The sequence below is a fragment of the Lissotriton helveticus genome, chromosome 4_1 (genome assembly GCF_964261635.1).
Source record: "Lissotriton helveticus chromosome 4_1, aLisHel1.1, whole genome shotgun sequence".
In the NCBI taxonomy this organism is placed as follows: Eukaryota; Metazoa; Chordata; class Amphibia; order Caudata; family Salamandridae; genus Lissotriton; species Lissotriton helveticus.
This window is the reverse complement of record NC_136063.1, coordinates 1,030,247,324-1,030,275,306: the sequence shown is the minus strand read 5'-3', so window position 1 is coordinate 1,030,275,306 and position 27,983 is coordinate 1,030,247,324. Positions and strand designations below refer to the sequence as shown.

The following is a 27,983-nucleotide window of genomic DNA, read 5'->3' as shown; positions in this document are numbered from 1 at the left end:
TAGCACACATAAGTGGGTTAGTCTGAGCATAGTATTTTGTTATGTTATGTTATGTTATGTTAATTGTTTATTTCTATAGCGCGCGGCTACTCAAAGAGAGTGTCCCGGCGCTTTATTGGAGAAAGAGACAAAACTGCAACATACTAACATAACACCAGATAAAAAACTAACAGAAGAGTGGGCCAAAGATTCACGGAAGACCGGCTACTGAGTGAACAGCCAAGTTTTAAGGCCTTTCCTAAAAGCCAGTAGACTGGTGGCTCCCCGCAGGGCCAGTGGTAAGGAGTTCCACAACTGAGATGCCAACAGTCCAAAAGAGCGGCCTCCGAGGCGCGCTTTCTTTACCCGGGGGACAACAGCAAGGTACAGGGCTTCCGACCTCAGAGACCTGGTCGGATGATAAAAGACCAGCCTCTTTTGGAGGTACTTGGCTCCCTCCTTGTGAAGAGCTTTGTAGGCCAAGGTCAGCGCCTTAAAGGCGATCCTCTTGCGGATAGGAAGCCAATGTAAAGTTGCCAGCAAGCCCGAGGCCCTGGAGCGCCTACTAAGGCCAAAGATTGCCCTGGCAGCGGCGTTCTGTACCACTTGAAGCCGCTGCAGCAAGTACTCTGGAAGGCCCAGGTAAAGAACGTTGGAATAATCCAACCTGGACCCAATCAGAGCCTGGACTGTCAGCGTCCTATGTTCCACGGATAACAGAGGAAGGAACCTCCGCAGCATCCTAAGGATGCCAAAGCAAATGCCCGACACCCCCAGGATCTGGGATTTCAAGGTAAGCCTGTTATCCATCTTCACCCCCAGATTCTTAGCAACCTGAGAGGAGCAGGACGGAGGGAACATATCCAGTGGCCACCAGGTCTGCCAATCTGGCTCTGTATCGCACCCAAAGAAAAGTACTTCGGACTTGTCGGAATTGCACTTAAGGCTGTTTAGATGGAACCAATGAAAAACAGCCCCAAGGCAATCCCGAATACTCTCCCCATCAAAGTCGCCTCCTCTCTTACAAGAGAAGAGGAGCTGGGTGTCGTCCGCGTAGGATACGATCTGGGCACCATGCGACTCCACCAACGCCGCCAATGGGGTCATAATGATGTTAAAGAGGGTCGGGCTCAAAATAGAGCCCTGAGGGACCCCGACTCCCAGAGGCGGCATCACGGCGGAATCAGGCGGGGCCCAGATCGATTGCCGGCGGCCGGCTAGGAAAGAGGAAAACCAGTCGAACACCGTCCCCGTAAGCCTATCTCGAAAAGTCTAGCGAGAAGACCATCATGTGGAACGGTGTCGAACGCCGCCGACAGGTCTAACATCACCAGCATGACTTTGCCCCCAGAGTCCAGAACCCCTTTAATGGTTTCCGAGACCTCCAGGAGCGCTGTCTCAGTACTGAGATGGGGACGAAAGCCCGATTGGGTGGCATGCAGGATCTCATTAGATTCAAGAAAGTTGGAGAGCACGCCATGGACGTGCTTTTCCAGAATCTTCGTGAGGGCCGGCAGCAGAGAGATAGGCCTATAATTAACAGGGGCCTTCGGGTCTAGACCAGGTTTTTTGAGCAAGGGAATCACCATCGCCTGCTTCCAGGTTCGCGGGACCACACCGAGCCTCAGCGAAAGATTTAAGAGTGGATTAGCCAGCGGGTTGATCACCTCCGCGACTTTCGCTAGAAATTTAGCAGGGCATGGGTCAAGGGGAGAACCCGATTTTAAATTGCCCATGAGAGCCAGGGAGTCCGGAGCAGAGATTGGAGGAAACACACTCAACGTCGCCCCTGGCCCGGCCTGTGGCAGTGTGGTGATGTCGGGCTCAGTCTGGCCCGCAGACGCTGGTACCAGGAATGACTCCTGAATGCGTTGGATCTTGCTCGTGAAGAAGTCAGCAAGGTCCATGGCCCAGGTACCAGATGGTTTTTGGTCCGAGGTGTTAGACCAAGGTGAGGTGAATTCTCTCACAATGGAGAAAATCTCCTTGCAGGAGTTGGAAGCAGCATCAATTCTCCTGGCTAGATAAGCTTTTTTCTCCAGGCGGATGTCCCGGTGATAAGCCTTAACCACCGTTTGGTATGTCAACTTGGCAACAGTGTCATATTGTGCCCGCCAGGCTCTTTCGGCTACCTTGCACTGCTGCCGCGTAGCCGACAGTGCAGCGGTAAACCAAGGCGCAGAGACCCGTTTCGGTGTCGGGCGAGATGTTACTTCCGGGGCAAGATCGTTTAGCCTGTCCACTAACCAGTCTTGCATGGTCTGCAGATCCCTGTCTAGATCACCTGAAAGAAGGCAGGGGTGGGCCTCAGCTGCCTGGGCCAGCATCTCCGGGGTTACTCGATGGAAAGCCCTATGGACACGACCCTGTTGATGTGCCGGGATAGGCACTGATTTAACTATGCCCTTGATCACAAATTTGGCAAGAAAGTGGTCAGACCATAGGACAGGAGTGATCTCTATACCCTCGAGAGGGACAGACGAGAAGACCTGGTCAAGGGTATGCCCCTTCTCATGCGTAGGCTCCTGAAAGTAGGGGATGAGCCCCAGCGGGGTCAGCGCCTCCGAGAGTTTGGCGGCAGCCGGGTCGGATGAATCATCCATCCGGAAGTTGAAATCGCCAGCCACGATAAAATGTTCGGCTTTCAGGGCCAACTCCACCAGCACCGTATCCAGATCTTCAAAGAAGGTGCCGGGAGTACCAGGTGGCCTATATACGAGCAGTCCCTTGAAGGATTGGTGGGGCGAAAGAGTGATAGAGAAGGCTAGGGTCTCCGAGCCTCGGATGTCAATAGCTGGCAGGATCTCACAGGGGGTTCCTTTCCGGACCACTAGCGCTACTCCACCTCCCCTTCCCTTGGCTCTACCCTTTCTGAAGATGTTGTAATCAGGCGGGATTGCCAAAGCGACGTCAGGGTTAGAAGAGTCACCCCACCATGTCTCAGTAAGCATGAGACATAGTGGTTTATCTATATCGAGAAGCTCATAGATGTCCTGCGCATGTTTGCAAGCTGACCTGGTGTTCAATAGCATGCACCCGAAGCCCATACTAGAGATGTTTTTGCTCGGCCGTAAAAAGAGCAAGCGGGTCGGGCGCCAGCCACAACCCGGGCAACGGGATTTCCCATGGTAACGACCAGGGAAAACAGTGCGACAGCCAGAGCCATGAGGATAGAATGAGCGAAGTTCGCTAGGGGAATAGCGCAAGGCGGGGGTCCCAGGGGGACACATCCCTGTAGGAAGAATCCCACCCGCCGCTCCGCCCGCCTCCGGGACGCTGACGGGCGCAGACGGGCAGGACTCTGGCTTGACTCCGGCGAGAGTCCGGCGCTCCCGCTGCGCGTCACCGCTGCGCGCAGGAGGCGAGCATTAAGTAGGGCTCACCTGTGTTGCAGATGAGCGCTAGAGCGCTCACACAAGTGGCACACTCGCTCCACACCACCCCCAAGATGGCGCCCGGCGCCAAACACGAAGGCTCAGAATAAAATGAAATAGATCCGCGAAAAGCGCGGTGGGGGGCCCAATTTAGGGTGCAAGTGAGAGGGCACACAGAGAACGTTCTAAAAACAAAGTAAATGCAATTTACCAAACAAAAATGCAAAAGCGATATTTAAAAAGTTACAGCAGTGCTGAGAATGACAATTCAGCAGAATAGCGCGCGTGCGTGCTACTACTTTTCTCCAGGCCGAGCTACTGCCTAGCTCGCCTTAAGTAGGGCTCACCTGTGTTGCAGATGAGCGCTAGAGCGCTCACACAAGTGGCACACTCGCTCCACACCACCCCCAAGATGGCGCCCGGCGCCAAACACTGGAAGGGATACAAAACCTATGCTAGACTCAAGGAGACACCCTTACACTATTATGCAAAAGTGTGTCCGTGGGCACGGCCGCACATTTCTGCACCAGCGTTAGGGAGCGGAGAGGAGGGTGACATGTAAATATGGCGCTCTCCTGCTCTCTCCTTCTCAGGCAGAGCAGTACAGCAGTAGCAAATGATGTCATAATTCAGCCCTGCTTCTATTTAGCCTCAAAATACAGTGCTAACGTTTATCTGGAGTTTGAGATCTGCACAGGAGCCTCATGAATCCACGGATTGTCCCTTTTTATCACTCCTGATGCATGCAGCATATGCTTTCGGGGATGCTATTCCACATTTGGGAATTTACAGTATTCTTGAATCTAGTAGCCAGAACAATGACTCAGTGAGCTTAAACAATTGTTGTAGACATATGCACTTTTCTGGAGGTCATGAGTTTTAGTCCTGCCTGCCACTGTGCCACAATCAGAAAATCATCCTTCTGAAGACAATATACTGAAAACTGTAACTTGGTTAATAGTAGCACCCACATTTGCAGTGCATAGAAATGGCAGAAGTAGTGGTATGATTGCTATTTAAAATATATATTAATAGTGTACAAATAGTAAACTGACCTTGCTCAGTCAACTTGACATATGTGGGAATATGTGCTTCCTTGTGCCACAGTTACATCACAGAGAAATAAGACAGTCTTCAATATGTCTTTCAACGGGTTTCTTTCTTAGAGCTGCCTGAATTCAGATTGAGGCAGTTGTATAACTAAGGTGCAGTGTCAATGTTGAGTGCACATGGACTGGCAACTCTGTGAAAGCAGTGCACTGTCAAAGCTGTGTTAGTGTGGCTGTGTAACATCAAATGCTTTTGAATTGCTAATAGAGGCAGCCCCAGGACAATGATGCATCAGTGGAGCTTTGTGAGTGCAAACATGAATCAGCCCTGTGACTGGGATGCATGTCAGAGGCGTGAGAATGCTGTTTGATGAGAGAAATTAGAGAGTGTGAATGCTGTCTGAATGGAGCAATATGACTTAAGTACAGTGTCAAAACTGTGTAATCACAAACAGCTGGAAGTCCTAGGACTGAGCTGTGTGAATGCAGTCTGCTGGCAAGTTTGGGACTGATAATTCGTCATAATTTACCTAACTCAAAATCTAAATGTTGCTGTGCCATTGGTAACAAATAAAAAATGCAAGATTTACATTTCCCAAAATAAAAACATTTGCTGTCTAATGTAATTCAGACTCCTACTCCTCATGAGAGGAAGGCACTGTTTCCACATTTGGGGCACATTTTTCTGGGTAAAATGTGACATAATTTGTGCAGAAAAAATGCTGCACATTCCTAGTTTTGTAGCTCATAAATGGAGAAACATGGAATACTACAGCAGTATCCCCAGTTCTGCAGTACGGAACTCAGGTAATAGGGAGGAAATACTACTTCTAGTAAATACTGCAGGCAATGGAATATGTATTTACCCTCTAAAGTATTACTTCATAAAATAATAGGCAACTTGTAACAGCACTCTGTCAGGGTAGATATGAATTCCCCAAAATTAATAATACTGTGGTATCGTTCAAGTAAAATAAATAATTTATGTTTATGGGGGTGTTGTGAGACCATTTCCTGCAAGCAGTGTCACATATCACAAGGGGTTACCCTGCAAACTCATGAGCATATCTCTTCATGACCCAAAACATTTGATAGATGTGTTGTAGTGTGTTAGTACGTACAGACCACTACATTGCAAGTTAACACTGGGACATGAGTTTAGAGATTATTTACAATGTATTTATCAATTTTATATTCTTTCACTCAATTTAAGTGCTAATATCATTAATTTTAAGGGTCCCAGAAATTATGGCAATTGGTCATTAGGGACAAAATAAATGCTTTTTTAGCAGAAACGTTTAAGGATGATTCTATTGAGCAAGCCAAGGCATCCAAATGGTTATTTCCTATTGCTATAATAAAGACTAGGACAGAAGCCTCTGATTTTGTATAGATTTGAGGTCACTTAACCAAAATGTAGTAATAGACTCTCATCCGTTTCCAAACATCACCAAGGTGGTTTCGCTACTGAAGGGAGGAAAGTATCTTACAAAGCTCAACCTTAAGAGCTTCCATCCGCAGATTCCGGTGCATACTGAGTTCAAAGGACTCACAGTATTCATTACACCTGAGTGACTTTTCCATTTTAAGAGCCTGCCCTTTGGATGTGCGTCAGCTACCAGTGTTTTCCAGCACATGATGTCAGGAATTTTGAGGGACCGTCAAATCTTGTCTTTTCTTTCAAGTTGATAATTTAGTATTTGGAGACAGTTTCAGTGAACATACCACAATCTAGAGGACGTTTTAGTCAAATTGGCATCTGCTGCCTGACATGACATTGCACCTGGTCAGTGGGTCAGACCAGAGTCACCTTCATGTTTTTATAATGTATTGTACATTCAAACTAAACACTAAATTTAACGCATGAATCTCAACACATCAACATAAATATTTGCTTTTCTGTTTGTTAGGTACACTGTAAATATCCGTTCTAAAATGTTTTCTGACAATATTTCTGACATTTCAATTGGACGTTGTTGCCTCCGTATTATATTGCCTATTATTATGGATTGTTACAAGTGAATTAAGCTTACTCATGTTTAAAAATTGGTCCCCATTTACAGGCCCCTGAGGAAGAGTCCTAAGGGACTCGAAATGCATCGGGCTACTACAAGGGCTACTACAACTGTTCACTACTAAGCATGATTATGTAGTTCTGTTGTGAAACTGTTATGAATTGTCTACAATACAGTTGAATGATACTAATTATTTTTGTCGATCTTTGCAAATTAAAAAGCAAATATTTATGTTGATGTGTTGAGATTCATGCGTTAAATTTAGTGTTTAGTTTGAATGTACAATACATTATAAAAACATGAAGGTGACTCTGGTCTGACCCACTGACCAGGTGCAACAGTGCGCAAAAGCCGAGTGGTCTCACCACTCTAGATAGGTTGCTCAGTTCAGAGGCATGGTGTTAGGACAAACGTGCCACTTTTGCTGCACGCATGGTTATTAAAACAACAAAAATTATATATTTCTCTAAATATTTCGTATCAAAAGAGGTGTGCTTCTCATTTGTAAATTTCATTGTGTAACTAAAAAAGACCTTGCTAGCGCTGTGGTAAATACTGGTACTTCAACTGACAAAGATCAGCGCAGGTTCTTCCTGAGCCTTATAGATTTTTATGCCAAATGTGTTGATAAGTTTTCCAAGCTGACTGGAAACTTTAAAGTATTATTGAGAAAATGCAAAAAGTTAGACAATGAGCCTTTGAGGCTATTAAGAGTGCTATAGTCAATGCTGTATACTCACTCCTTTTGATATAAACAGAAGATCCATCATCACTGAAGATGTCTGTACATTAGGAATATGTGTTGTTCTATTTCAAATGTATGGAAATGGAGAGGTATTAGTTTATTTTGCTTCTCATGCTTTTAGTGTTTTAGATAGGAAATATTTGATCATTGAAAAGTATGCCTTATCAGCTGCATGTGGTGTGGAGCAAACATCATTCTGAGATCAGACCATAATCCACTGGCGCCAGGTGGTTTTAACAAAGGCTCTGCAAGATGGGTTACATTTGCAGCATAATTGCAATCTCTCAGGCAACTGTTTATTCCAGGATGGTACAACTCTGTGGCAGATTCTCTATCAAGATAGTTTAATGAGAGGGAAGTAGTAGATTATCTGGATTCTGAGAAAGTAGTTGTATGTTGTGTGAATAATACTAAGAAGGTTTTTTCATGCAATCTCATCTAAGGATTGGGTTTCAGCTGTAGACAAGCATGATGTCATTAAGAGTGTGGTAAAGTTAGTTCAAGAGAATTCTAGGAAGGGAGAGTTGTTTACTAATACGTGTGCAACCTTATCATACGATCTTGGATGACAAAATGCAATGATCAGCTATTCATGAGAGGGGAAATATTTATTCCTCCTTTTAATTTAAGAAAGTGGCTCATACTGATGGTACACCAAGGAGACACTTATGCCAAACAATGACCAAGAAGAGGCTCAAAGAGAGACTTTTGTGGTTTGGCCTAGAGGAAGGTGTAACTAGAAGTGTGATTGCGTTTTTCATACACAAAGAAGGTGAGGAGCAGTTATAAATGGTAGTTAACAAAAGTAGCCATTCTCAACATATTGATAATCCAGGTTTGCACTGGGTTAAGATTTGTTTAGATTTCATTGATCCATTTTTATTCCTCCCAGAAGCACAGCAGTTTGCTGCTGTCATAGTGGATGTTCACTCTAAATGCCTAAAGGTTTTCTTTATAAATAATGTCAACACCATGAGCATCATCAAATTCTGAAAGACGTTTTTACCTGGGAAGGCATACCGCAGTACATCATAACAGACAATAGAACAAAATTGTTTTTTAGAATGATTGAGAGGTTTTCTCACTAAAAGTGAAGTTAGGCATATTAGAACTACACTTTACAATCCAAAATGTAATGGGCAGGTATTAAGCACCAACAGGTTAGACAAGGGAGCTCTTTAGATGGCAGTTAAGAGGGCTTTGAGATTAGATGAGGCGGTCAGATGCTTGGTGTAGGCGTCCATACCCCAGCTGATAGTCAAACTTGTGTTTCTCCATTTTATAGAATGAGAGATAGGAAGGGCGCATCAAAGTAGGTGCCTTGTTGGTTACATGAGTGGATAGGTACTACACCTGTTGAAGGCATGTCTCGAAGGAGGATTGATAAAGCAACTGAGACTAAATCTGGCAAAACTTATTCTGTCAATATTTAAGGGTTCCTTTAAGGTGAAGAATATCTATATTAACTGGATAGAATTTGAAAATGCACAGAAATGGAATGCAGGAGGATGGCTTTATATCAAAAGAAAAGGGAGTGCACTGTACCACATGAAAGTGTGGAAGGTTGCAATGAGTTGGTGTTGATGACTGATCAATCAATCAGGATTTATAAAGCATGGCTAATCGTCCGATAGGGTATCCAGGCGCATGCAGGTCCCAGAGGCTTATTCATACTGCCAGTACTTGAGGGCAATCCAGAATTCCGGAAGTGAGGTGATGGTCCGGAGGTGCTTGGGGAGGCTGTTTCAGACCCTTGCTGCAATGTGGGAGTAGGAGCATCCTCAACTTCTGCTTCAGTAGATCGGGGGAGCATGGGCAAGGGAAAGGGAGGTGGAGCGTAGTCTTCTTGATGGTTGGTTGAAATTCAGGAGGTGGTTAATGTATGCGGGTCATTGGTTGTGTAGAGCCTTGTGTGCATGGGTCAACAGCTTGAATTGCCATCTTTTCTGTATGGGAAACCAGTGGAGTTGCATGAGGTGGTGTGTGATGTGGGTTCATCAGGGACGGCTGAGAATGAGTCTGGTTGGGGCGTCTGTATGGTCTGAAGTCTCTGTAAGAGGTGTGCAGTAATTCCTACATAGCGAGCGTTGTTGTAGTCCAGCTACATGTCATGTTTGTGCCCTGAGTATTCTGTCCAGCATTCTTAGCTACAAATATATTCTATGAACAATAACATATGTTTCCTTATGTGATGTTTAGATGTGATTATCTAACACGTTACCTGATTATTCATATATGTATGTTATGATGTATGTATAAGAGAGGGAGATATGTCTCTAAGCTGACGTAGAATGTTAGCTTGTGGAATGTTATGCTTTGAGGTCTGATGTATCCAGGAGTCAGTTGAAACCAGCTGACTTCTCTCAATTTTCTTAAAGAGACTTTTGTTACAGCACACTCTCTCTGACACTTCTCATCAAGTCTTAATTAAAAAATAATGTGGTCACTGCAGCGTGCTTTGCAGTGATGCCTGGAGTAGTAACACCTAGCTAATAGAAAAATAGAAAGGAGGCCAGCGTTGTCCTGTTCCCATACAAATATAATGGTATCTGCTTTTTAGAATTAGAATGAGACAGTTCAAGACATTTTGTGTGCGTAGAACCATACTATTTAGAAACCTTTATTGTTGTGTGAACACTACATGCATAGCTCTTTGAATGTAACATTTAATCCACTACATTGTTAAACTCTATCTCATGATCAGATTAATTCACCAGAATGTTGAATGCTGGGGATTGATGAAAATGTAGGCATTTGTTTAACAAGATGCACTGAATTGTACTGCAATGTCTCACGTGGATTCAGAAACATGACTGATCAGCAGGATTATTTTGCCAACCTTTGCTTTTGAAATATTTTGCAGAATATCAGTGATTAATCATCTTTTGGTTGACTATGTTTTTTACTCTTCCAGGAGAATGAATGCATGAGAATAAAAATATTAGGTGATTGCTACTACTGTGTTTCCGGTCTGCCGATTTCACTTCCAAACCATGCAAAGAACTGTGTGAAAATGGGATTGGACATGTGTGAGGCAATAAAGTGAGTACTCTTTTTACCACGCTTAACTGGATATGATATTATTAGATGTCTAATAAATTCACCTTTTGTTCAATTTTTCTCAGTGATATTAGGAAGGAGTTAAATATTAACGACCAATGACTTAACAAAGTTAAACTCTGATGTCTGTAAACAGCAAAGATGTATCAAAGGATGATTTCTCAAGAACTGTCATTTAATTGCACTAAACATTTTCTAGCTTTCTTGCTGGTTACAAATTTACATCACAATATTTAAAAGCCAGCACAACACCTTTGCTACAGACTATTTTGGAAAAAATGTATGGTGAAACTTCATGTTCTTAGCGGCTTAGGTCAAACAGCAGACACACTCAATATTGGATTACAGCCTAATTTCTCTTTAAGGATACCCAATTTCTGTTGCATGCATCCCCTTACTTTTATAACAAATTATGATCTACCACACACAAAAATTGTAATTAATACATTTTTATTTCTGATATTTGAATCTCAGTGGATTTAGCCCCTGCTTCACGAGTGCCTCATTTTAACAAAAAGAAAAGTTGCCAAATATGCGATTAGTGAATGCCTGTCATTGATATATTGCAATATTGTAATGATGAAGTGACCCAATTGATGCATTCTTTGATGTTCATTTTGAATATTTATCCTTCTATGCAGAGAAAGATGCACGTTTTTAGTTGATGTATTAGTGAAATATTGAAAATCAGTTAACAAGGTGTTTTTTAAATTTTAACCTACATATGCTCTCACTTGACCCATTTAAATTGGATATGTGAGGTATCTAATGGTACTGTGCATACGAGAAATAAGAATTTTGAGGCTAATACTACACTCCAGCAAGTTTTCCAAAGATAATTTAGTAGATCAAATCTGCTGAAATGAACTGGCGTAAAATGGCCAGTAAAATAATGGAACATGTGGATTTTGGTGAAAAAGACACCAAAGCCAACATGTTATTCCACAAAACACTGCAAATTGATGTTAATTACAGCACCTGATAAATTCTGACCTCAGTTTTTATTAGGAGCGATAGTTATCACTACGAGTGCGGAGTCTCGATAAATGCGGCAGAGAATTCCACACATAAAAAGATAGGCATGCCGTATCTCTTTATGTGCAGAGTTCTCTGCCTCGACTGAGGAGTCTCTGCACTCATTACATTACCCTTAAAATGATGTTTTGTGAATTCGAAATCAAAGGTAAACTTACAAAAATTGTAAGTTTACCTTAGTGATTCAGGCCATTTGTTGTTTCAATATAAAGAATTGAGTGGCAACCTTTGTCAGCTAGAGTCTGTGCAATCTGGATGAACTGCTAGCCAAAGTAGCTGGTTTTTAGAATGTGCATGAGTTAGCTGATAGTACGGTGTCCTATTGAGGAGCTACAATAGCCATAAAATAGTCTATCTTTGGATCGGTGCTAGGGTTCAATGTGTGTTGCTAGGCAGGTAGGGTGTTAAAATATCGATAACAAAAATATAGCTGACATAAATATCGTTGCAAAAATATCGTTTACAAAAATATCGACACCCTATACTTAAACAGGTAAGTACATAAATATCGACTCCAAAATATCGTTGTAATTAATATAGATGTAAAAAATATCGACTTTTTAAAATAATTAAAATTACATTAAATAATAAATAAATATAAGTACTATTAACAAAATACATTAAATTACTTTTATTTTTTAACTATTTCAAACAAATTTACTACACTTTTTAATTATAAAATTAATAAATGTGGACATATACATTAATTTTACACATTACTTTATATAACAACAATAATACATATATATAATTAAAATATCCCTTTACCCAAAAAACCAAAACTGACCCTGAACCCTAAAAATACCCCTTTACCCAAAAACATTTTCACTAAAAAAATCCTGTACACACACCTAAAATTAATAAAAAAATTAACATAATTAATGACATAATTATTATTCAATTAACTAATTAAAATTAATTAACTATTATTTATTACACTATTTATATTTATTTAAAACATTAATTAATCTATTATTTCATTATATTTAAAAACCCCTTTACCCAAAAACTGAAAACTGACCCTGAACCCAAAAAATACCCCTTTACCCAAAAACTAAAAACTGACCCTGAACCCTAAAAATACCCCTTTACCCAAAAACTAAAAACTGACCCTGAACCCTAAAAATACCCCTTTACCCAAAAACTGAAAACTGACCCTGAACCCTAAAAATACCCCTTTACCCAAAAACTAAAAACTGACCCTGAACCCTAAAAATACCCCTTTACCCAAAAACTGAAAACTGACCCTGAACCCTAAAAATACCCCTTTACCCAAAAACTGAAAACTGACCCTGAACCCTAAAAATACCCCTTTACCCAAAAACTGAAAACTGACCCTGAACCCTAAAAATACCCCTTTACCCAAAAACTGAAAACTGACCCTGAACCCTAAAAATACCCCTTTACCCAAAAACTAAAAACTGACCCTGAACCCTAAAAATACCCCTTTACCCAAAAACTGAAAACTGACCCTGAACCCTAAAAATACCCCTTTACCCAAAAACTGAAAACTGACCCTGAACCCTAAAAATACCCCTTTACCCAAAAACTGAAAACTGACCCTGAACCCTAAAAATACCCCTTTACCCAAAAACTGAAAACTGACCCTGAACCCTAAAAATACCCCTTTACCCAAAAACATTTTCACTAAAAAAATCCTGTACACACACCTAAAAATAATTTAAAAAGTTAACATAATTAATTACATAATTATTATTCAATTAACTAATTGAAATTAATTAACTATTATTTATTACACTATTTATATTCATTTAAAACATTAATTAATGTATTATTTCATTATATTTAAATTACTTCCCACCCTACTCCCCTATAAACCCACAACCCGCTACGGAACTATTAATACTAAATTCAACTGAAAATACATTATTAAATAATAATATACTACTAAAAATAGTACTTTGACTAAAAATAATCATTAAAAACACTACATTACTTATAATTATTTAAAAAACGATATTATTGTAAACTATGTTTTTGTAAACGATATTTATTACAACTATATTAATGTTAACGATATTACTTACCTGTCTGTCGATATTTTGGTCAGACGATATTTTTGTCATCGATATTTCTTCCTGTAGATATTTTTGCGGCGATATTTATGTTAGGCGATATTTTTGCGGCGATATTCCTGCTCTGTACCGCTAGGCAATAGTATGTGCTCTTTCAGGAAAGGGTGCTGCTGTGAACACAATGATATCCTACTATATGATATATTTGAGCAATGTTTGTTGTGTCTGATACATTATTATGGATGCTATGTGTACTGATTCCATGTGATAAGATAAGGGTTTGGAAATTAAAATACCCAAATCTGGTGGTCCACCTGGCATCCATAGTATTGGTCCAACAACCAGTTAAATGCCGGCAGTCCGAGCAATTTTGGCAGGCGTAAAGACCGCTGCATCCAAAAGGCTCAAGGATCCCGCCGGGCGCCAGCCAGACCGTAATCCGTACAACAGGGGTAGTGCCCTGTACAGGGACCGCTGTAGGGATTAAGATGTCCATTTCTCTCTGTCTTTACATGGCGGTTCAACCGCCATGTAAAGGCAAATGGAAAGAAACTTTGGGGGCCGCAGCAGAGACCTCTACCCCTGTGGTCCTCTACTATGGGGCCCAGGAGGCACATGTGGTACCCCCCAAACATTTACGCAGAATGGCCCAGGTACAACATGGTGCTCTTTTCTTGGCTGCGGCGCAAGCTTTAAAGGAAAAATGGATGTTTAAGACCACCTGCATGACAGTTGTATCGTAATTTGGCTATCGGGACCACTGACTTCTTGTTGGATTTGGGTTTCAAGCCCGAAATTATGGCAATAGGGCGCTCATCCGTCCACCATCAAAATGAGGCTTGTATTGTGTATCAAGAGTGGGATGTGTGCATGTCCGTTGCTATATCTAATGAGCTCTATTTGGGGATGGAGAGGGTATTTATTTATGTTTATTGCTGTGTGATAGGTAACTACATGAAATATCTGTCTTGTTATTTGAGTGTGCAGCATTCTGTATAATGTGTTTCGAAGGATGCAAGATCTTTTAGGTGTGGTATGCTGACATAAGCAGCAAATACATTTTCATTGATTACCTGATTGCCATTAATAATGAACCTTCAGCACAGGGAAATCTGTAATAACAAGCTTGGATCCCACCTTGGGCAAATCACTGAATAAAAAAGTGTGCATGCTCTGCTGTCTTGTGTCTATAGAAGGCCCAGAAAATATCACACACCCAAGTAAAATAAAGAAAGCAAGGATTATTCCCCATAGAATATATATGTCATTGAAATAAAACATTTCCACCAATTATATAGGGTAAAGGCAAGACAACTGACCAAAATATGGCAAAGGTCTCACTTGCTCCATTATTTCAAGTCACTTGTACATGACCAATTGAATCTCTGATTCAACTGCAGCAGGAAAGAGGAATAGCTCATCGTGTTCATCTAGATAATAGAATATCATCAAAATTATAAAATCACTCCTCCAATATTTCAGAGACATATTCCCTGTTGATCTTAAGGTGTCCTAGAAAGACAGATTTAGGTGGCTGGCGAGGCATCATGCCTCAAAGCAACACACACACCCACACACATGATAGATAGACACATAATAAGGTGCTTTTGGACAGCCCTTGTCAATAATTGGCTATTGTAGCTTAGCTCGTTATAATCATTGGCTCAAACACCTAAAAGGCAATGGGGCAATGCTTGCAAGCTGTCTAACCACTGGAAATCGTTTGAGATATTATTCAATTGGCATCATTTGTTTGCCCACCATGCCACCTCAGATTCAACCCAGCTATATTAAAATCGGCCTAGATCCTGCTACAGTAGGAACATCCCAGTCCAACTTGCCAAGCCAGGTCCTTTTTGGGCCTGTTCAGTCAGATATAGCTTGGCTGCAGTGGCACATTATAGATGGTACTCATATCTAGGCTTAATCTTAGCCATTAAGGGTGTTACTTCAAAAAAAGGTAATGGGGAGAATGCCAGACGCACAAATTGCATTCCAACTCATCATTTTTTTTTACCACTCGCTCATTAATATGTTCTTAGTTTTATACACATACATTATTTTTCCATCTGCAGAAAGTTAATATCAAATCAAATAATTTGCATATTAGTAGTTGTGAGACCTGACAGCCTTGGGGTGATCTTCCTGTAAAACCTTTTTGCCTGTTTGTCTCACCTTTTTGCTGATTTCTTTTTGTTGGCCTGAGGACTTTAAGCACTTTATCACTGCCACCCAGTGCTAAGGTACATATGCTTCTGCCCTAAAACATGGTTTGATTGACTTATCCACAATTGGTATATATAATGTATTTATAAGTCCATAGTAGTATATACCACATGTGCCTAGGGCTTGTGAATTAAATGCTACTGGTGGGCCTGCAGCACCAATTGTGCCACCCGCACAAGTAGCACTTTAAACGTGTCATCATCAAAGGAAGCTTTATTCGACTATACAAGTCATCAAAGCATTGCACATAAAAAATTAGATTCAATACAAAAATGTTAAATCCGGGTTAAAATGTTTCTACAAAATGGCAAAAAGACAGACAAAGTAATCACTATATGGTGCATTTCATAACGTGGCAAAGGTATGAGCATAAAATTCAGACAGTCTCGTAAACATTTGAAACCATGTTGGACCCCAAATATCACATCAAGCCCACATGCACCTACATGATTGGAAAAGTATTCTCATTTTCATTTTTCAACCATGATTTGCTGGGGTCGGATATGCCACATCCACCTTAAGAATTTTTCCACAGGATTGTGTACCTAGGTGATGAGTCAGTGCAGTGAATTTGCAGAGCTGTGCTACATGATCTAGTACCCATATGCCTGCAAGTCTGCGCCAACCACGCTTTGCATGGGCAAGCGTAGGCAAGGCAGGTAAACAGCACATGTGAATATGTTTCTACGTGTTTGACAAATGTGTGGCCTTTGTTATTCGCACTTTAGGGACAAAGATCCTGATCTAAGGTGGAAATAGAGTTTCCGGTTCAAGGGCTTTGGGATGATATCCCAATAAAGCTCGAGGTTCGGGCATGGATTTGTGCATAATTTTCCTCATGGAGGCGAGCAATCGGGAAAGTAAATTGAGTAGCATCCCCATCTCCTTCAGGACCTCCCACAAATCATTCTTTGAGACCACGTCAAAAGCAGATTTAAGATCCAAAAAGGCAGCATCCATGCTGCCCTTGCCGAGGACTACTGTCCGCCACTATATGAGGAGAAAGCAAAAGACCTGGTCAATTGTGCATATATGGGCCTTGAAGCCTGCCTGGAGAGGGGTAAGAATGGCGTTTCCATGTATCCTGACCTGAACCTTAGCCAAAACAAGTCGGGCCACCACTTTTTGTATGGAATTGATGAGACTTATTGGCCTGTAATTGCCAGGCAAAGATGTATCTCCTTTTTTGTATATGGGGATTATCTCCAGCCCCCGCCAGGTGTCCGGGATAGGGGCTCCTTGGGCAATGGCATTAGCAAGTAATAATATGTATTTAATCCATTTGGGTCTGTCCTGCAGAAAAATAACGGTAGGAACACAGTCTATCTCAGGGGCTCTGCCTCCTGTGAGTGCTCTGAGTGCACAACTAACATCTGCCTCATCAAATACCCTGTCAACAGAGTAGAGGTGGGTCCGGAAAGGTAGACTATCCTCAACTTCGTCATAGGCATATTGAGTGGCAAAGTGGCTAACCCACACATCAGGGTCGCCATGGTTTTCTGGGGACTGTGCTAATCCTCCCCTACCCCATTTACCACATTCCAGAACTGCTGGGAGTTGTTGCTATCACAAGCACATTTTAATTCCTGCCATCTATCTTCATCCCGGGCTTTTTTTGGCACAACTAATAGCTTTCTTATAGGTAGACCTAGTGGTTCGCACTCTGGCCACGTCACCCAACTTAATTGCTTCACCAAGAGTTCTGCAGGCATGTTTACAATCAAGGTTGTACCAATGATGTTTTGGCTCCGTGTCTTTCACCCTAGCCTTGCTCAATTTTTGGACGTACCTGCGTATTCTTTAAAACAATGAGTTGTGCAACAGCGTAAGTTGTTTGGGAGGTTGGAGGTTAAGGAGGAATGCCTCCATTGCTTTAACTGTGCTTTCCAGCTCACTAGTTATCGAGGATAGTATTTCTGGGCATTCTAGGATCATGGGCAATTTGACTGGGCGCATGTTATTTGAAAGCTGAAGATCACTGGTGGTGGGTAGGATGTCAGGTTGTGCATGAGCCCTTGGATCCCTGAATATGAACCTTGAGCAGAGTGGGTCGTGGTCACTCTCCATGCGTGCCTGCACAGCCATGTCCTCAAGGGTGTGCCAGAGGTTCAAGCTAACTAGGAGATAGTCGATGCGACTAGAGTGGTAACCATTATTAAAATTGTTTGACCCTTGTCTGTTGGAGATGGATCAATCGTTGGCTGCCCTTAAATCAAATTCTAAACAAAGAGTTTTTAATTGAGTGGCAGCCTCAGTCCAACGTTTAATTGGGGGTAATTCTAAGGGTGAATTCCCCATTGCTCATCCTCCTCTCTTGCAAGGTCATTACCCTCACTATTGAGAAGTTCAAACGTTGTGCTTAGATCCCCAGCAACGACAACTGTGGCTTCCCCAGGGAGATTGTCTAAAAACCCACCTAAGGCGTCGATGGTTTCAGATCTCAGGCCCTTCTGAGACCTCTAGCATATACATTTAGGATGACTATAGTACCATATGGACTGCACACCATCCCAATTGCAAGGATATCACTACTCACTGAGGATAATACCGGCAACTTAAAACCTACATCCTTCCTTACCGATAGTGTAAGACCCCAAAATGGACCACCCCTATTGCCCTGGGGTGCCGGGATGTAGTAGGTTACATAGCCAGGGTGGTAAAGTGGCTCTATGGACCAGGTTTTCTGGAAGGCCCAGATGTCAAATTTTTCTATAAAGTTGTTCCATTCAGGAGCGACACCTCTGTTCCTCAGTCCCGCAATATTCCAGGATAGTATTGAAATAGTGTGTGACGTTTGATGTATATTTGTGGTCGGGTGACCCTAGGGATTATCAGCCTTATTCTTCAACGGGCCGTTTTGCGAACCCCTAATAGCGATTCATAGCGAATCGCTATTAAGGACTCGCAAAACGGTATTCATGTAGGAATTGCTAAATAAATAGCGATTCCTACACATTCCTTATTTGCGAGTAGCAAATTGCTAATCGCAAATAAGGAATAACTCCCCATTCATTCCTATGGGCCAAAAGGCCCATAGGAATGAATGGGGAGTATTCCTTATTTGCGATTAGCAATTTGCTACTCGCAAATAAGATAGCGATTTAAAGGGTGCAAGGGGCGTCCAAAGGACACCCTGAAGCACCCCTTAAAAGCAAATTGAAACAGGTGTTGCGCACACACATGTCCAAAGGACATGTGTGTGTGCAACATGCAACTTAGAAAAATGCTTTTAAAAGCATTTTTCTACGTTTTTGCTATTTACCGAGAGGTCTGACCTCGCGGTAAATAGCGGCCCGAAATTGCGAATTAGCAATTTCAAAATGGTTGATGAATTGCATTTAAGGAATCTCAAATAGAGATTCCTTAAATGTAATTCCTCGCAATTTAGCGATTTAGCAATTACCGATTTTTGCATTTGGGATGATGAATCCCAAATGCAAAAATTGCGGTCGCAAAGGGCCAGATTCTCAGAATCTGGCCCTTTGCGAGCGCAATTCGGCTTGATGAATAAGGCTGTATGGATCCTAAAATCTGATCTGGCTGACTCCGGGCGATACCAGAGGTCTTGTCTCAGTTGGGTGAATCCCTATTGTACCAGGGATGATATGCTCACTGGTGTGATCTGTCATAACAATCAGCTAGCTGTGGTGGGGTACAGGTAAAACCATCAGTCTATCTCTAAGTGGGGATACGATGGCTTCAGGGACAACAAGATGTTTAGAAATTGGTTCACAAATCCCACCCGGAGGACTATAGTTGAGGCGAATATTAGTTTTAAAAAGATGTTGGGTCCGTATGTCATAGACTCCCAGATTCTCAACCAGGTCATGTTGGGTTAGGGTAAGGGCAAATGTAGTAATCAGTGAAAGGCTTTCACTGATTATTACACTGCGCTATATATTTGCCTTTGCGAGACTGTGAAAGCAGTTCAGTGCCGACAAGCACTTTGGACTTAACATTGGCTGGCACCGTGGTAACGGTCAGTGCCTGCAAGGACCTTTGGTGTTAACGTCGGCTGCCATTGCTCTTTATTCCTGCTTAATGCAGATGTAAAGCACGTGGGCCGCCCATGCTAAAATCAAAGGTACCTACATGCACCGAGCCGCTTTCACTGACTACTACGCGAAGGCAAATGAAAGCGTGGTAAAGTTAGTGAAAGCGGATTAGTGCAGGGAAGAACCTTGCATTTTAACATAGGCTGCCACCGCGGTATCGGCCTAGTGCCTGAAAGGACTTTTAATTTTAACTTTGCCTGCCACTTTGCTTTATTACCGAAGGCAGATCTAAAGCGCAGCGGTAGCCAACGTTAAAATGAAAGGGCCTTGCATGCAGTGAGTCCATTTTACAGAGTCTGCTACTGCTCGGTCAGGGACCCACTTACCTCACAGCAGCAGCTGCTCCTGGAGGCCCAATTGGAAAATAAATGCAAAGTGCAGTGCCAGCCTGGAATAGATAAGTGGCGCGTGACTAAGAGGAATAATGTCACGTTCTTCAGCCCGCCCTGCCCCAGTTGAGCTCACTTCAGCCAATCAGAGCAACTGGTTTGTGTGAGGGGGCAAGGGCTGATAGCTGTCAAAGAGAATCAAGGGATACAAAATGAAAAAGTCTAAATCACGTCTCAATAATTAGATAGCAGCGCGAGCTACTCCCAGAGGTTTGGCGAGCTATCGGTAGCTCGCGATCGACCGGTTGGAGACCCCTGCTCTGGTCCTTAGATGATCATAAGGATTTAAAGCTCCCAGAGGGCAACCCTTTTGATGTAATTTTCCGGGCCCCCAGTAGAAAACGAGCCACTGAGAAAACTATTGATTCGCTTAGATCACTTTTTAAAATTTTTAAAGCTTTCCAATAGTGCCTTATTCCCTCCAACCTACAGACTGAAATGATCAATTTCTTACACGGAAGTGAATTGCTGGAGCAAAACTGAAAAACAAGGTCTACTGATTCTATTTCCTGTGGGCAAAATGGACAGTGTTCTGGGGAGCCGCCTGATTTATCCCACATAGATGTTAGTGATCTTAGGAGTAATGTCCCAAATCTAAACTGCACATACGGATGTTTTGCTTGTGGGGGATAGATTCTGTCCATACAAGCCTCAAACGTAGGTAAATATTTGATATTTACAAACTGCCCAGACATGATCCCAGCTATATGGTCCTACGACATCTGAAGCATAGCATTTTCCCAGTACGTATTTTTCACTTTCTGGTTGAGACTCTTTGCAATTTCTGCTGGTAAATTCCTTAAATCTCCCATTTTCAACAATTCACACTGCTTCTTAACATTTTTTAATCATAGGGTACGGGTTTGTTTATCACAGGAGTTTAAATCTACCAAGGAGCCCCTGTAGGGGGCAAACTCCAAGGTTGTCCAGAACCTCACCCAATAAAACAAAGGCTTTAAATAGGACACCACATGGATGGGGTTTAGAGCTAGTTTTAGCCTCAGGGGAACATACCGTACCATACCTTTGCACCATGGGTGGATGCCACCACCGCCACTACCCTAGTTCTATATATCCACTGGGCCAGGGATGTCTCTTCACCCGCTTTAGCCTTATATATTCTCCCATTCTGTTGTGCTCTCTGATTAAGAGCTAAATTGCTCTTCTTGATTTGGTGACTCCAGTTAAAATTTGACAATCTTATTCCTAAGTATTCAAAATGTTTCACTTGTTCTATCGGGGAGCCTTCGATCACCGCCCTTGCACTGAAGGATTTATGTGTGTTTATCCCCATACATTTTAAAGCCCCTCTTTTTGCAGAAGGTGTCAAAGGAGTCCAGTTTCAATTGAAGGCCCCATGAAAGTTCTGGAAATAAGCAGAGTTTTGTCCACAAACATTAGGATCTGGACTGACGCTCCTGCTAATTTGGGTGTATCATGCGTGCATCCTGCTAGCCATTTGACTGCCCCATCAATATATGGACTTAAAAGAGTCGGGGCTAGTACGCATTCCTGCTTTACTCCCCATCTAATGGGGATACTTTCAGTTAAATCACCACCCATGTTCCATCTCACTCTTGCAAAAGTAACGGTAGGTAGGACTCTTAGGATCCAGAGGAGATCACCTGATATCCCATATGCCTCCAGAACCTTCCATAGGTTATCTATTGAAACCAGATCGAAAGCCCGCCTCAGGTCAATAAATGTAACATATAGATTGTCCCTCTTCAAGGTCACATACTTATAGCACATTACCATAAATTGAGAAACTTGGTCGATGGTGCTAACCTTTTTCCGAAAGCCAGTCTGCGTGCCCCAAAAATGTTTATCTGAGACCCACATTTGTAGCCTTGCCAGGACACGCCTGCAAAGCATTTTTGGGTTATTATCCAATAAACCTACGGGTCTGTAGTTGGAGGACACATTTCTATTTCCTTTTTTAAAGACTGTGATCATGGCAGCACCAAGCCAGGTAAATGGGATATTATTTTCCCTCATAATAGCAGTGCTCAAAAGGTTGAGAGTGGGGACCCATACTTCAGGATGTGAAAGGAATAAGTCACCCGGAATACCATCTAGCCCATGGGCCTTTTCTTTCTTCATTTGTTTAAGTGCCTTCTCTTTTTCTATCAGGGTAAAGTATGAGGACTCCCTCTTTGCAGTGCCCCCCCTTTCAGTTGCTATATTTACTTTCCTCAATAAAATTCCCTCTCTCTGATTCTCACCCTGGTGCATTACTTGACCCCATTCACTATAAAGTTCCGTAAAATGTGCTATCCATGTATCTGGCTGCAATGCTGTCTTTAGGCAATAGTCAAATTCCTGTGTGTCAGTTGCCACAAGCTTCCGAAAAGCCTGCATGTTCTTATTCTCAAGCGTATTAGTGAGTTCTGTCCACTGTTCTGCCTCCAGCTCCTTGTAGCTTAAGCCCGGATGTTTTTATAATTCTTCTCCGCAACAATAAATTCAGCCTGACTCCCCTTCCTTGTAGCCTCTAGTAGAGCTTTTTGTGAGACGACATTCTTTACTGAGGCAGCTGGGTGATTTTCTTTTGAGGAAGGCATCCTGATTGCCCTCTTTTTCAAAGAGGGACCATAACTGTGTCATTATTTGGCAGTGACAATTTCTGTGCTTGCTTTTGAGGAGGAATTTCCCACAAATATCTCAAATATTAATGTTTGTGTAGCAAGGTTAGCCACTATGTCTGCCCATTTAACTTTTCTCCTATTGCTCACTGTCTCAACAAAATATTTGCAGATTACAGAGGGAACATTTTAATTCATAAATATAGAATTAAAAAAAGTAGCACTCAGAGCTTTATGGTTATTATCTGATCTTGGGATTGCAGTCAGATCCACCAGGAAAGGCCAAAGTGCCTGATCCATCAGTATGTAATCAATATTACTAGTAATAGGGCCTCTTTTAAAAGATGTACAGGGAGGGGAGTACGATCTAGTATTGCCATTAACTATCCTTAAGCCATGTTCTGCAATTAAACCTTCCAGTGGTACTGCCACCGTAGTCAGTTTCTTTGTAACTTTCTCAGGGCCCCTCGATCAGGTTGATAAATCAAATATTTGCCGCAATTGATCTATATTCATTTGCTTATTAGGAAGACACGTGTTACAGTCCCCTGCATTACATTTTAGGTTATTACGATGTAAGTGTTTCATCATGTCGAAGAGATAGTCCTCTAAAGGGGATTGGATGTTAGGAGGTACTGATCTGACATAAATATTGATAATAGCCATATATCTCACCCCATGTGGGTATTTATTTTAATTTCTAGCCCCAATAGGTCATTGCTATTTGATGGAACTATTTTTGCTGTTGGGGAACGAGCCATTCTTAGCCAGATCAGTAGTCCTCCTGAGGCTCTTCCTGAGCTAGATGCTACTGCGTTGGCACAGAATGTAATGAACCCATCTCTGAATGCAGGAACCACAGCCCAAGTCTCCTGTAGGAGAATAACATGATGTTGAACAATGAACTCCCTCCATTCAGGGTCTGAGAGCTTCACTTTAACTCCAGCCATATTCCAAGACATTAGTCTTGCAAACTTTCCTCCAGTCTTCCATCTAGCTGTTATACAAACTTGTGGTCCGAGCCTGGCCTTCAGCTACGTTAACGTCTTTTGCAGCTGACATATGATAACTTTGTGTTCCTTCTCTAACTTCTCTGACCACTACTTCTTGTGGGATTATTGATCTTTCAGGACCACTCTGTATCCGTGTAGTAATATTCGATGTGCCCCCCAGATTTCCCTGCAGTCAATCATTCTCAGAGAGATTGGAAAACTCAGCTGAGTTGAGAGAACATTGATGGATTGCAAGGCATTTATGACACAGAGCCTCTTTAGCTTCTATCGATGAATTAGGGGCATTGAGTTTAAGTCTTATGAGTGACTTTATGATAGGTCTAAATCTCAGCTCTAGTGCAATTAGACCTTCTGCAGTTGATCTGCAGCACTGAGGGCACAAAAGGAACAATCTGTGAATGGGGGTGAAGCAGGGGTGCCTCTTGGAGGCAGGATGCACCCTGGCAGACACAGGTTGATGGAAGTATCGCCCAGGCAATCCAGGCACAATGGAACATGAATCTGCTCCTTCGCACTTTTCTGGAAATGAGGCACAATGTCTGGTGCGCTTTGATGCGAGATACACCACACAATTCCAGCACACACAATGAAGAGTTGCAAATTCTGTACATCCCTAGAAATGAGGAACCATGTCTGGTGCGAATGGATATGGGTCGCACCAGACACAACCGGTAAAACACAATGAAGAGTTGCAAATTCTGTATCTCAGTGGAAATTAGGCAAAATGTCTGTTACGTGTTGATTTGGGTTGCACTAGACAATTCCAGTCACACACAAAGGTACAAGTTTAGTAAGGCTGCATAAGGTAAAATGAGGCCTTACTACAGGTGTGCCCTCCCTCTCGAGGTTGCAACATGTAAATCGGACACCGCACGCAATGAGCATGCAGCTAGCATGTCGCACGAGAGAGATGCAGCACGTTTGACAAAGCGGGCCATGCTGGATTCTACAAATGGTGAATTTGCTCACCACCAACAAGACAATTATGCTTGTTGAGGCCTCCACGATGCAGGGGCCACACTCCTTAGATGCGGGCAATACTTCTGGGACTCGGCTGATCTCCAGGCACAATACTTAGTTCCCCACTCACGGTGTGCTGCCAGTTGGGATCCAAGCAGTACAAAAGGGGGTGGTGATGGATGGAGTATCTGAACCAATCAAACACTCACACCCAGTCAACAGTTGGGATCCCGCAGATGAGTTGGGCATTTAAGAGGGAACCACTCTCTCAGTGTCACACATAGAAGGTGTGGAACCCATGTGGGAGGTATCTGATGTCCCTGAGACCTCCACAAGGGAACAGGGAAAGCCAACAAGCCCTTGGAGAGCACACTTCTGGGTGCCACACAGCAGCTGGTAGCAAAACAAACAAGATGATGGACGGAATGTTGCACAATGGCAAACATTCATCCCCAGTCACAGATCTGGGTTTGATCCATCGTTATGTTTCTCACCAAGCCACCCCAGTTCAGACATGGCCATATGCAAATCAGTCTTGACCCTGTGCCTCATGGGAACAGTCCCCCCCGAACTGCCAAGCCATGTCTTCCCTGGACCGGAATCAAGCATCCTAGGACCGGTTTCTGGCTATCAGCCGTCGTCAGCTAGGATAGCTTGACTCCAGTGGTGTAGTGAGCACGGGTAGTCATCCGAGGACAGCCACTGTTCAGGAAGGGTGCACAGTCCTTTCCAATGACAGCAAATATCCTTGTGTACAACAGATTCCTCTGGAAGTGTGAGCCACAAAGTTTCAGGATGTCCGTTCGCACATCTCCACAAGTGTATCTCTACCTTGATGAGGTATGGCACCTGTAGTTATACTGTAGAGTGCCTTTGTGTGGGTTGTTCAGAGGGCTCCCTTTGAACCACATGTCTCCCCTACAGTTCCGCCCTGTCTGCCAGTAGGGCTGTGGAATGCAGATCTTAATTTTCAGTTGTGCCATGATCTGTCTTCCCAGAGGCCAAGTGTCAGTCTAAACCTCTCCCTCCAATCTATCCAGCCAGGCCCTCAAATGGCAGAGGTCTAACGCTCCAGTTGCATGTCAAAGCTTTATGACTGTCACTGGGGAATGCACAGATGTTCTTCCCCAGTCTCCAGTGTGAACTGGAGTCAAACTAAAAGGCACACAGAGAGTTTTAGAGCAGAGAAATGCGCACTTTCTAGAAGTGAAAGGAAAAAAACAGACGTTTATGCACTCAGGTTTTGATAATTCACAAGTAAACCAAGGAAACAAGAATTAGGTGAAATTTCAGTGTATACCCTCTGTGGCGGTGTCCCATCGCCTGTCAATAGAAATACTGAGACTGCAAGGTTTCAGACAGAGTTGCAGTACAATACTTGAAAAGCGTCATACCAAGATTAGCTGATGTGTTTAGTGATGTATGATTAATTCGGACATTAACAAAATTAACCGAAACTGGGCATGTTACATTTTACTTCTAATTAATTCTATCTCCAATGGTTGCCCAGTACCGGAATCATGGAAGGGGGAGGAGGTGGTCCCGATTTACAAGAAAGGAGCTAGAGAGGACCCTGACAATTACAGGCCAATCAGTTTGATTGACGCAATCCAGAAGGTAGTCCGTAGGGTCCTGCTGCAGAGGATCCAATCTTGGGCCGAAAATGAAGATATTATCTCCCAGTATCAGGCAGGGTTTAGGGCCAATACGGGAACTGTGGATCAGGTCTTTAGGCTTCTCCTGATGTACTGGAAAGTCGTTGTGATCAGTAGAGGCAGTCTTTATCTTGCCTTTATAGACTTAAGGACTGCCTTTGACCTTGTCCCTAGGAAACAGTTGTGGCAAACATTAGGAGACCTGGGCATCCTTCCACCAATCCTCAACTTATTGATTTATCTCCATGAGGGCAATTATGCACAAGTGAGATCGGGGTCCGAAGGCCATTAGACTAAAAGGATTCCAGTAAACAGTGGAGTACGCCAGGGCTGTGTGAAGGCACCCAACCTGTGTTCCTTATACGTGAATGGGGTGATTAGTTTTTTGCAAGAAGATCCAGCGGATGCCCTGGCCCTGGTGAGTGATAAGGTACTTACTCTCTTGTTTGCGGATGACACACTGCTGAGACCAAGTTTATGACACTCAACCCCCACAAATCTTTCAGAAATAATCTCACCCTTGATGCGACACATTTGGAGAGAGTCAGCATTTTTTACTATCTCGGTATTTGTCTATCAGAAAAAATGCAATGGAGGTCCCACCATGATAAAAATGCTCTTGAGTGACGGGCAGTCACTAAGCAAAGAACATCGTTCTTCACAAAGCAGGCCAATTGCCCTGGCCCACACGGTTTATGATGCAAAGGCAGTTAGTTCTACACTCTATGGAGCCGAGCTATCGGGATTTGATAACGTCGATGAGATCTGCAGATCAGAGCACAAGTTTTTGAGGGATCTGGCCATGCTACCCCGGGATGTCCCACTAACTTCCCTGATGTATGATATGGGCAGATGCTCATTCAGCAATATTGCTAAACTATGCCCACTGTTTTTCAGGGCTCGCCTTGGGGGCCACTGAACTTACAAACTATGCCAAAGCACTCACAGAAGTCATGAGTCTAGATGATAGCCATGGGGTTACGTGGATATCTAATGTTAAGAAATTAATGATAACTCTCTGCATTAAGGACTGCTGGGACAACCAAAATCTCCCAAGCAAGCCTGAGCTCAAACATACTCACTGGGACTGTATTGATGCCAGGGACCTTAGCACTCCAAATCTGGGAAGGCTAACTGAAGAATTAATTTTTCCAGCACAAACAACGTAGAAGCCTTGAACCATATTTGGACATAATCCAGATACCAAGAGACAGGGCGCTTTGCAGCCAATTCAGATTTGGGTCGCTCCTGGTCCATGCATTGTCTGCTAAATGGCACCCCCGAAACAGACAACAGAAGGCTGTCCTTGCTGTAGGGCACCAAAAGAGAGTATCGTCCATTTGATGTTTGCTTGTCCAGCGTACGAAAAGGCAAGGTCTATATGGTAAACACCAATATGCAAACAACTAGGTACCCTGGATTATGGAACTGCTTTACACATTTTAAAATCTGATGCGAGAACCCTCATTGTTTGCGGAGTGGCAACATTTTTGAGTTGCGCCTGGATAATCAGACATAAAGCTTTACGAAGGCCAACCTAATTTTATGTTACAAGCCCCATGGGGAACACACTACAACACAAGACAAATGATCAAATATTGCTTGAATTAACTTTAATGCACTGTTACTCATATTTTATTCTTTTAATCATAAACTTTTTTTTAACTCATGTTTTAATCAAAACGAAACATTGTATCACGATGGAATAATGTGTCATTATGACACGATCAATCAAATATTATGTATTTGCTACACTTTTCTATGGTCATTTTATCTGTATATAGTTTATTTTTAAAAAGGTTTGTCT

At 42.7% G+C, this 27,983-nt stretch overlaps 1 protein-coding gene across 2 annotated transcripts in view; it reads left to right on the top strand.

Annotated features, from left to right (window-relative positions):
• ADCY2 (adenylate cyclase 2) overlaps positions 1 to 27,983 on the top strand; it is a 1,840,236-nt gene that overhangs the window by 662,998 nt on the left and 1,149,255 nt on the right. For both annotated transcript variants that reach the window (XM_078687629.1, XM_078687630.1), the window contains exon 4: positions 10,077 to 10,204. In XM_078687629.1, the coding sequence (XP_078543755.1) occupies positions 10,077 to 10,204 (128 nt within the window). The remainder of the gene's footprint in view (positions 1 to 10,076; positions 10,205 to 27,983) is intronic.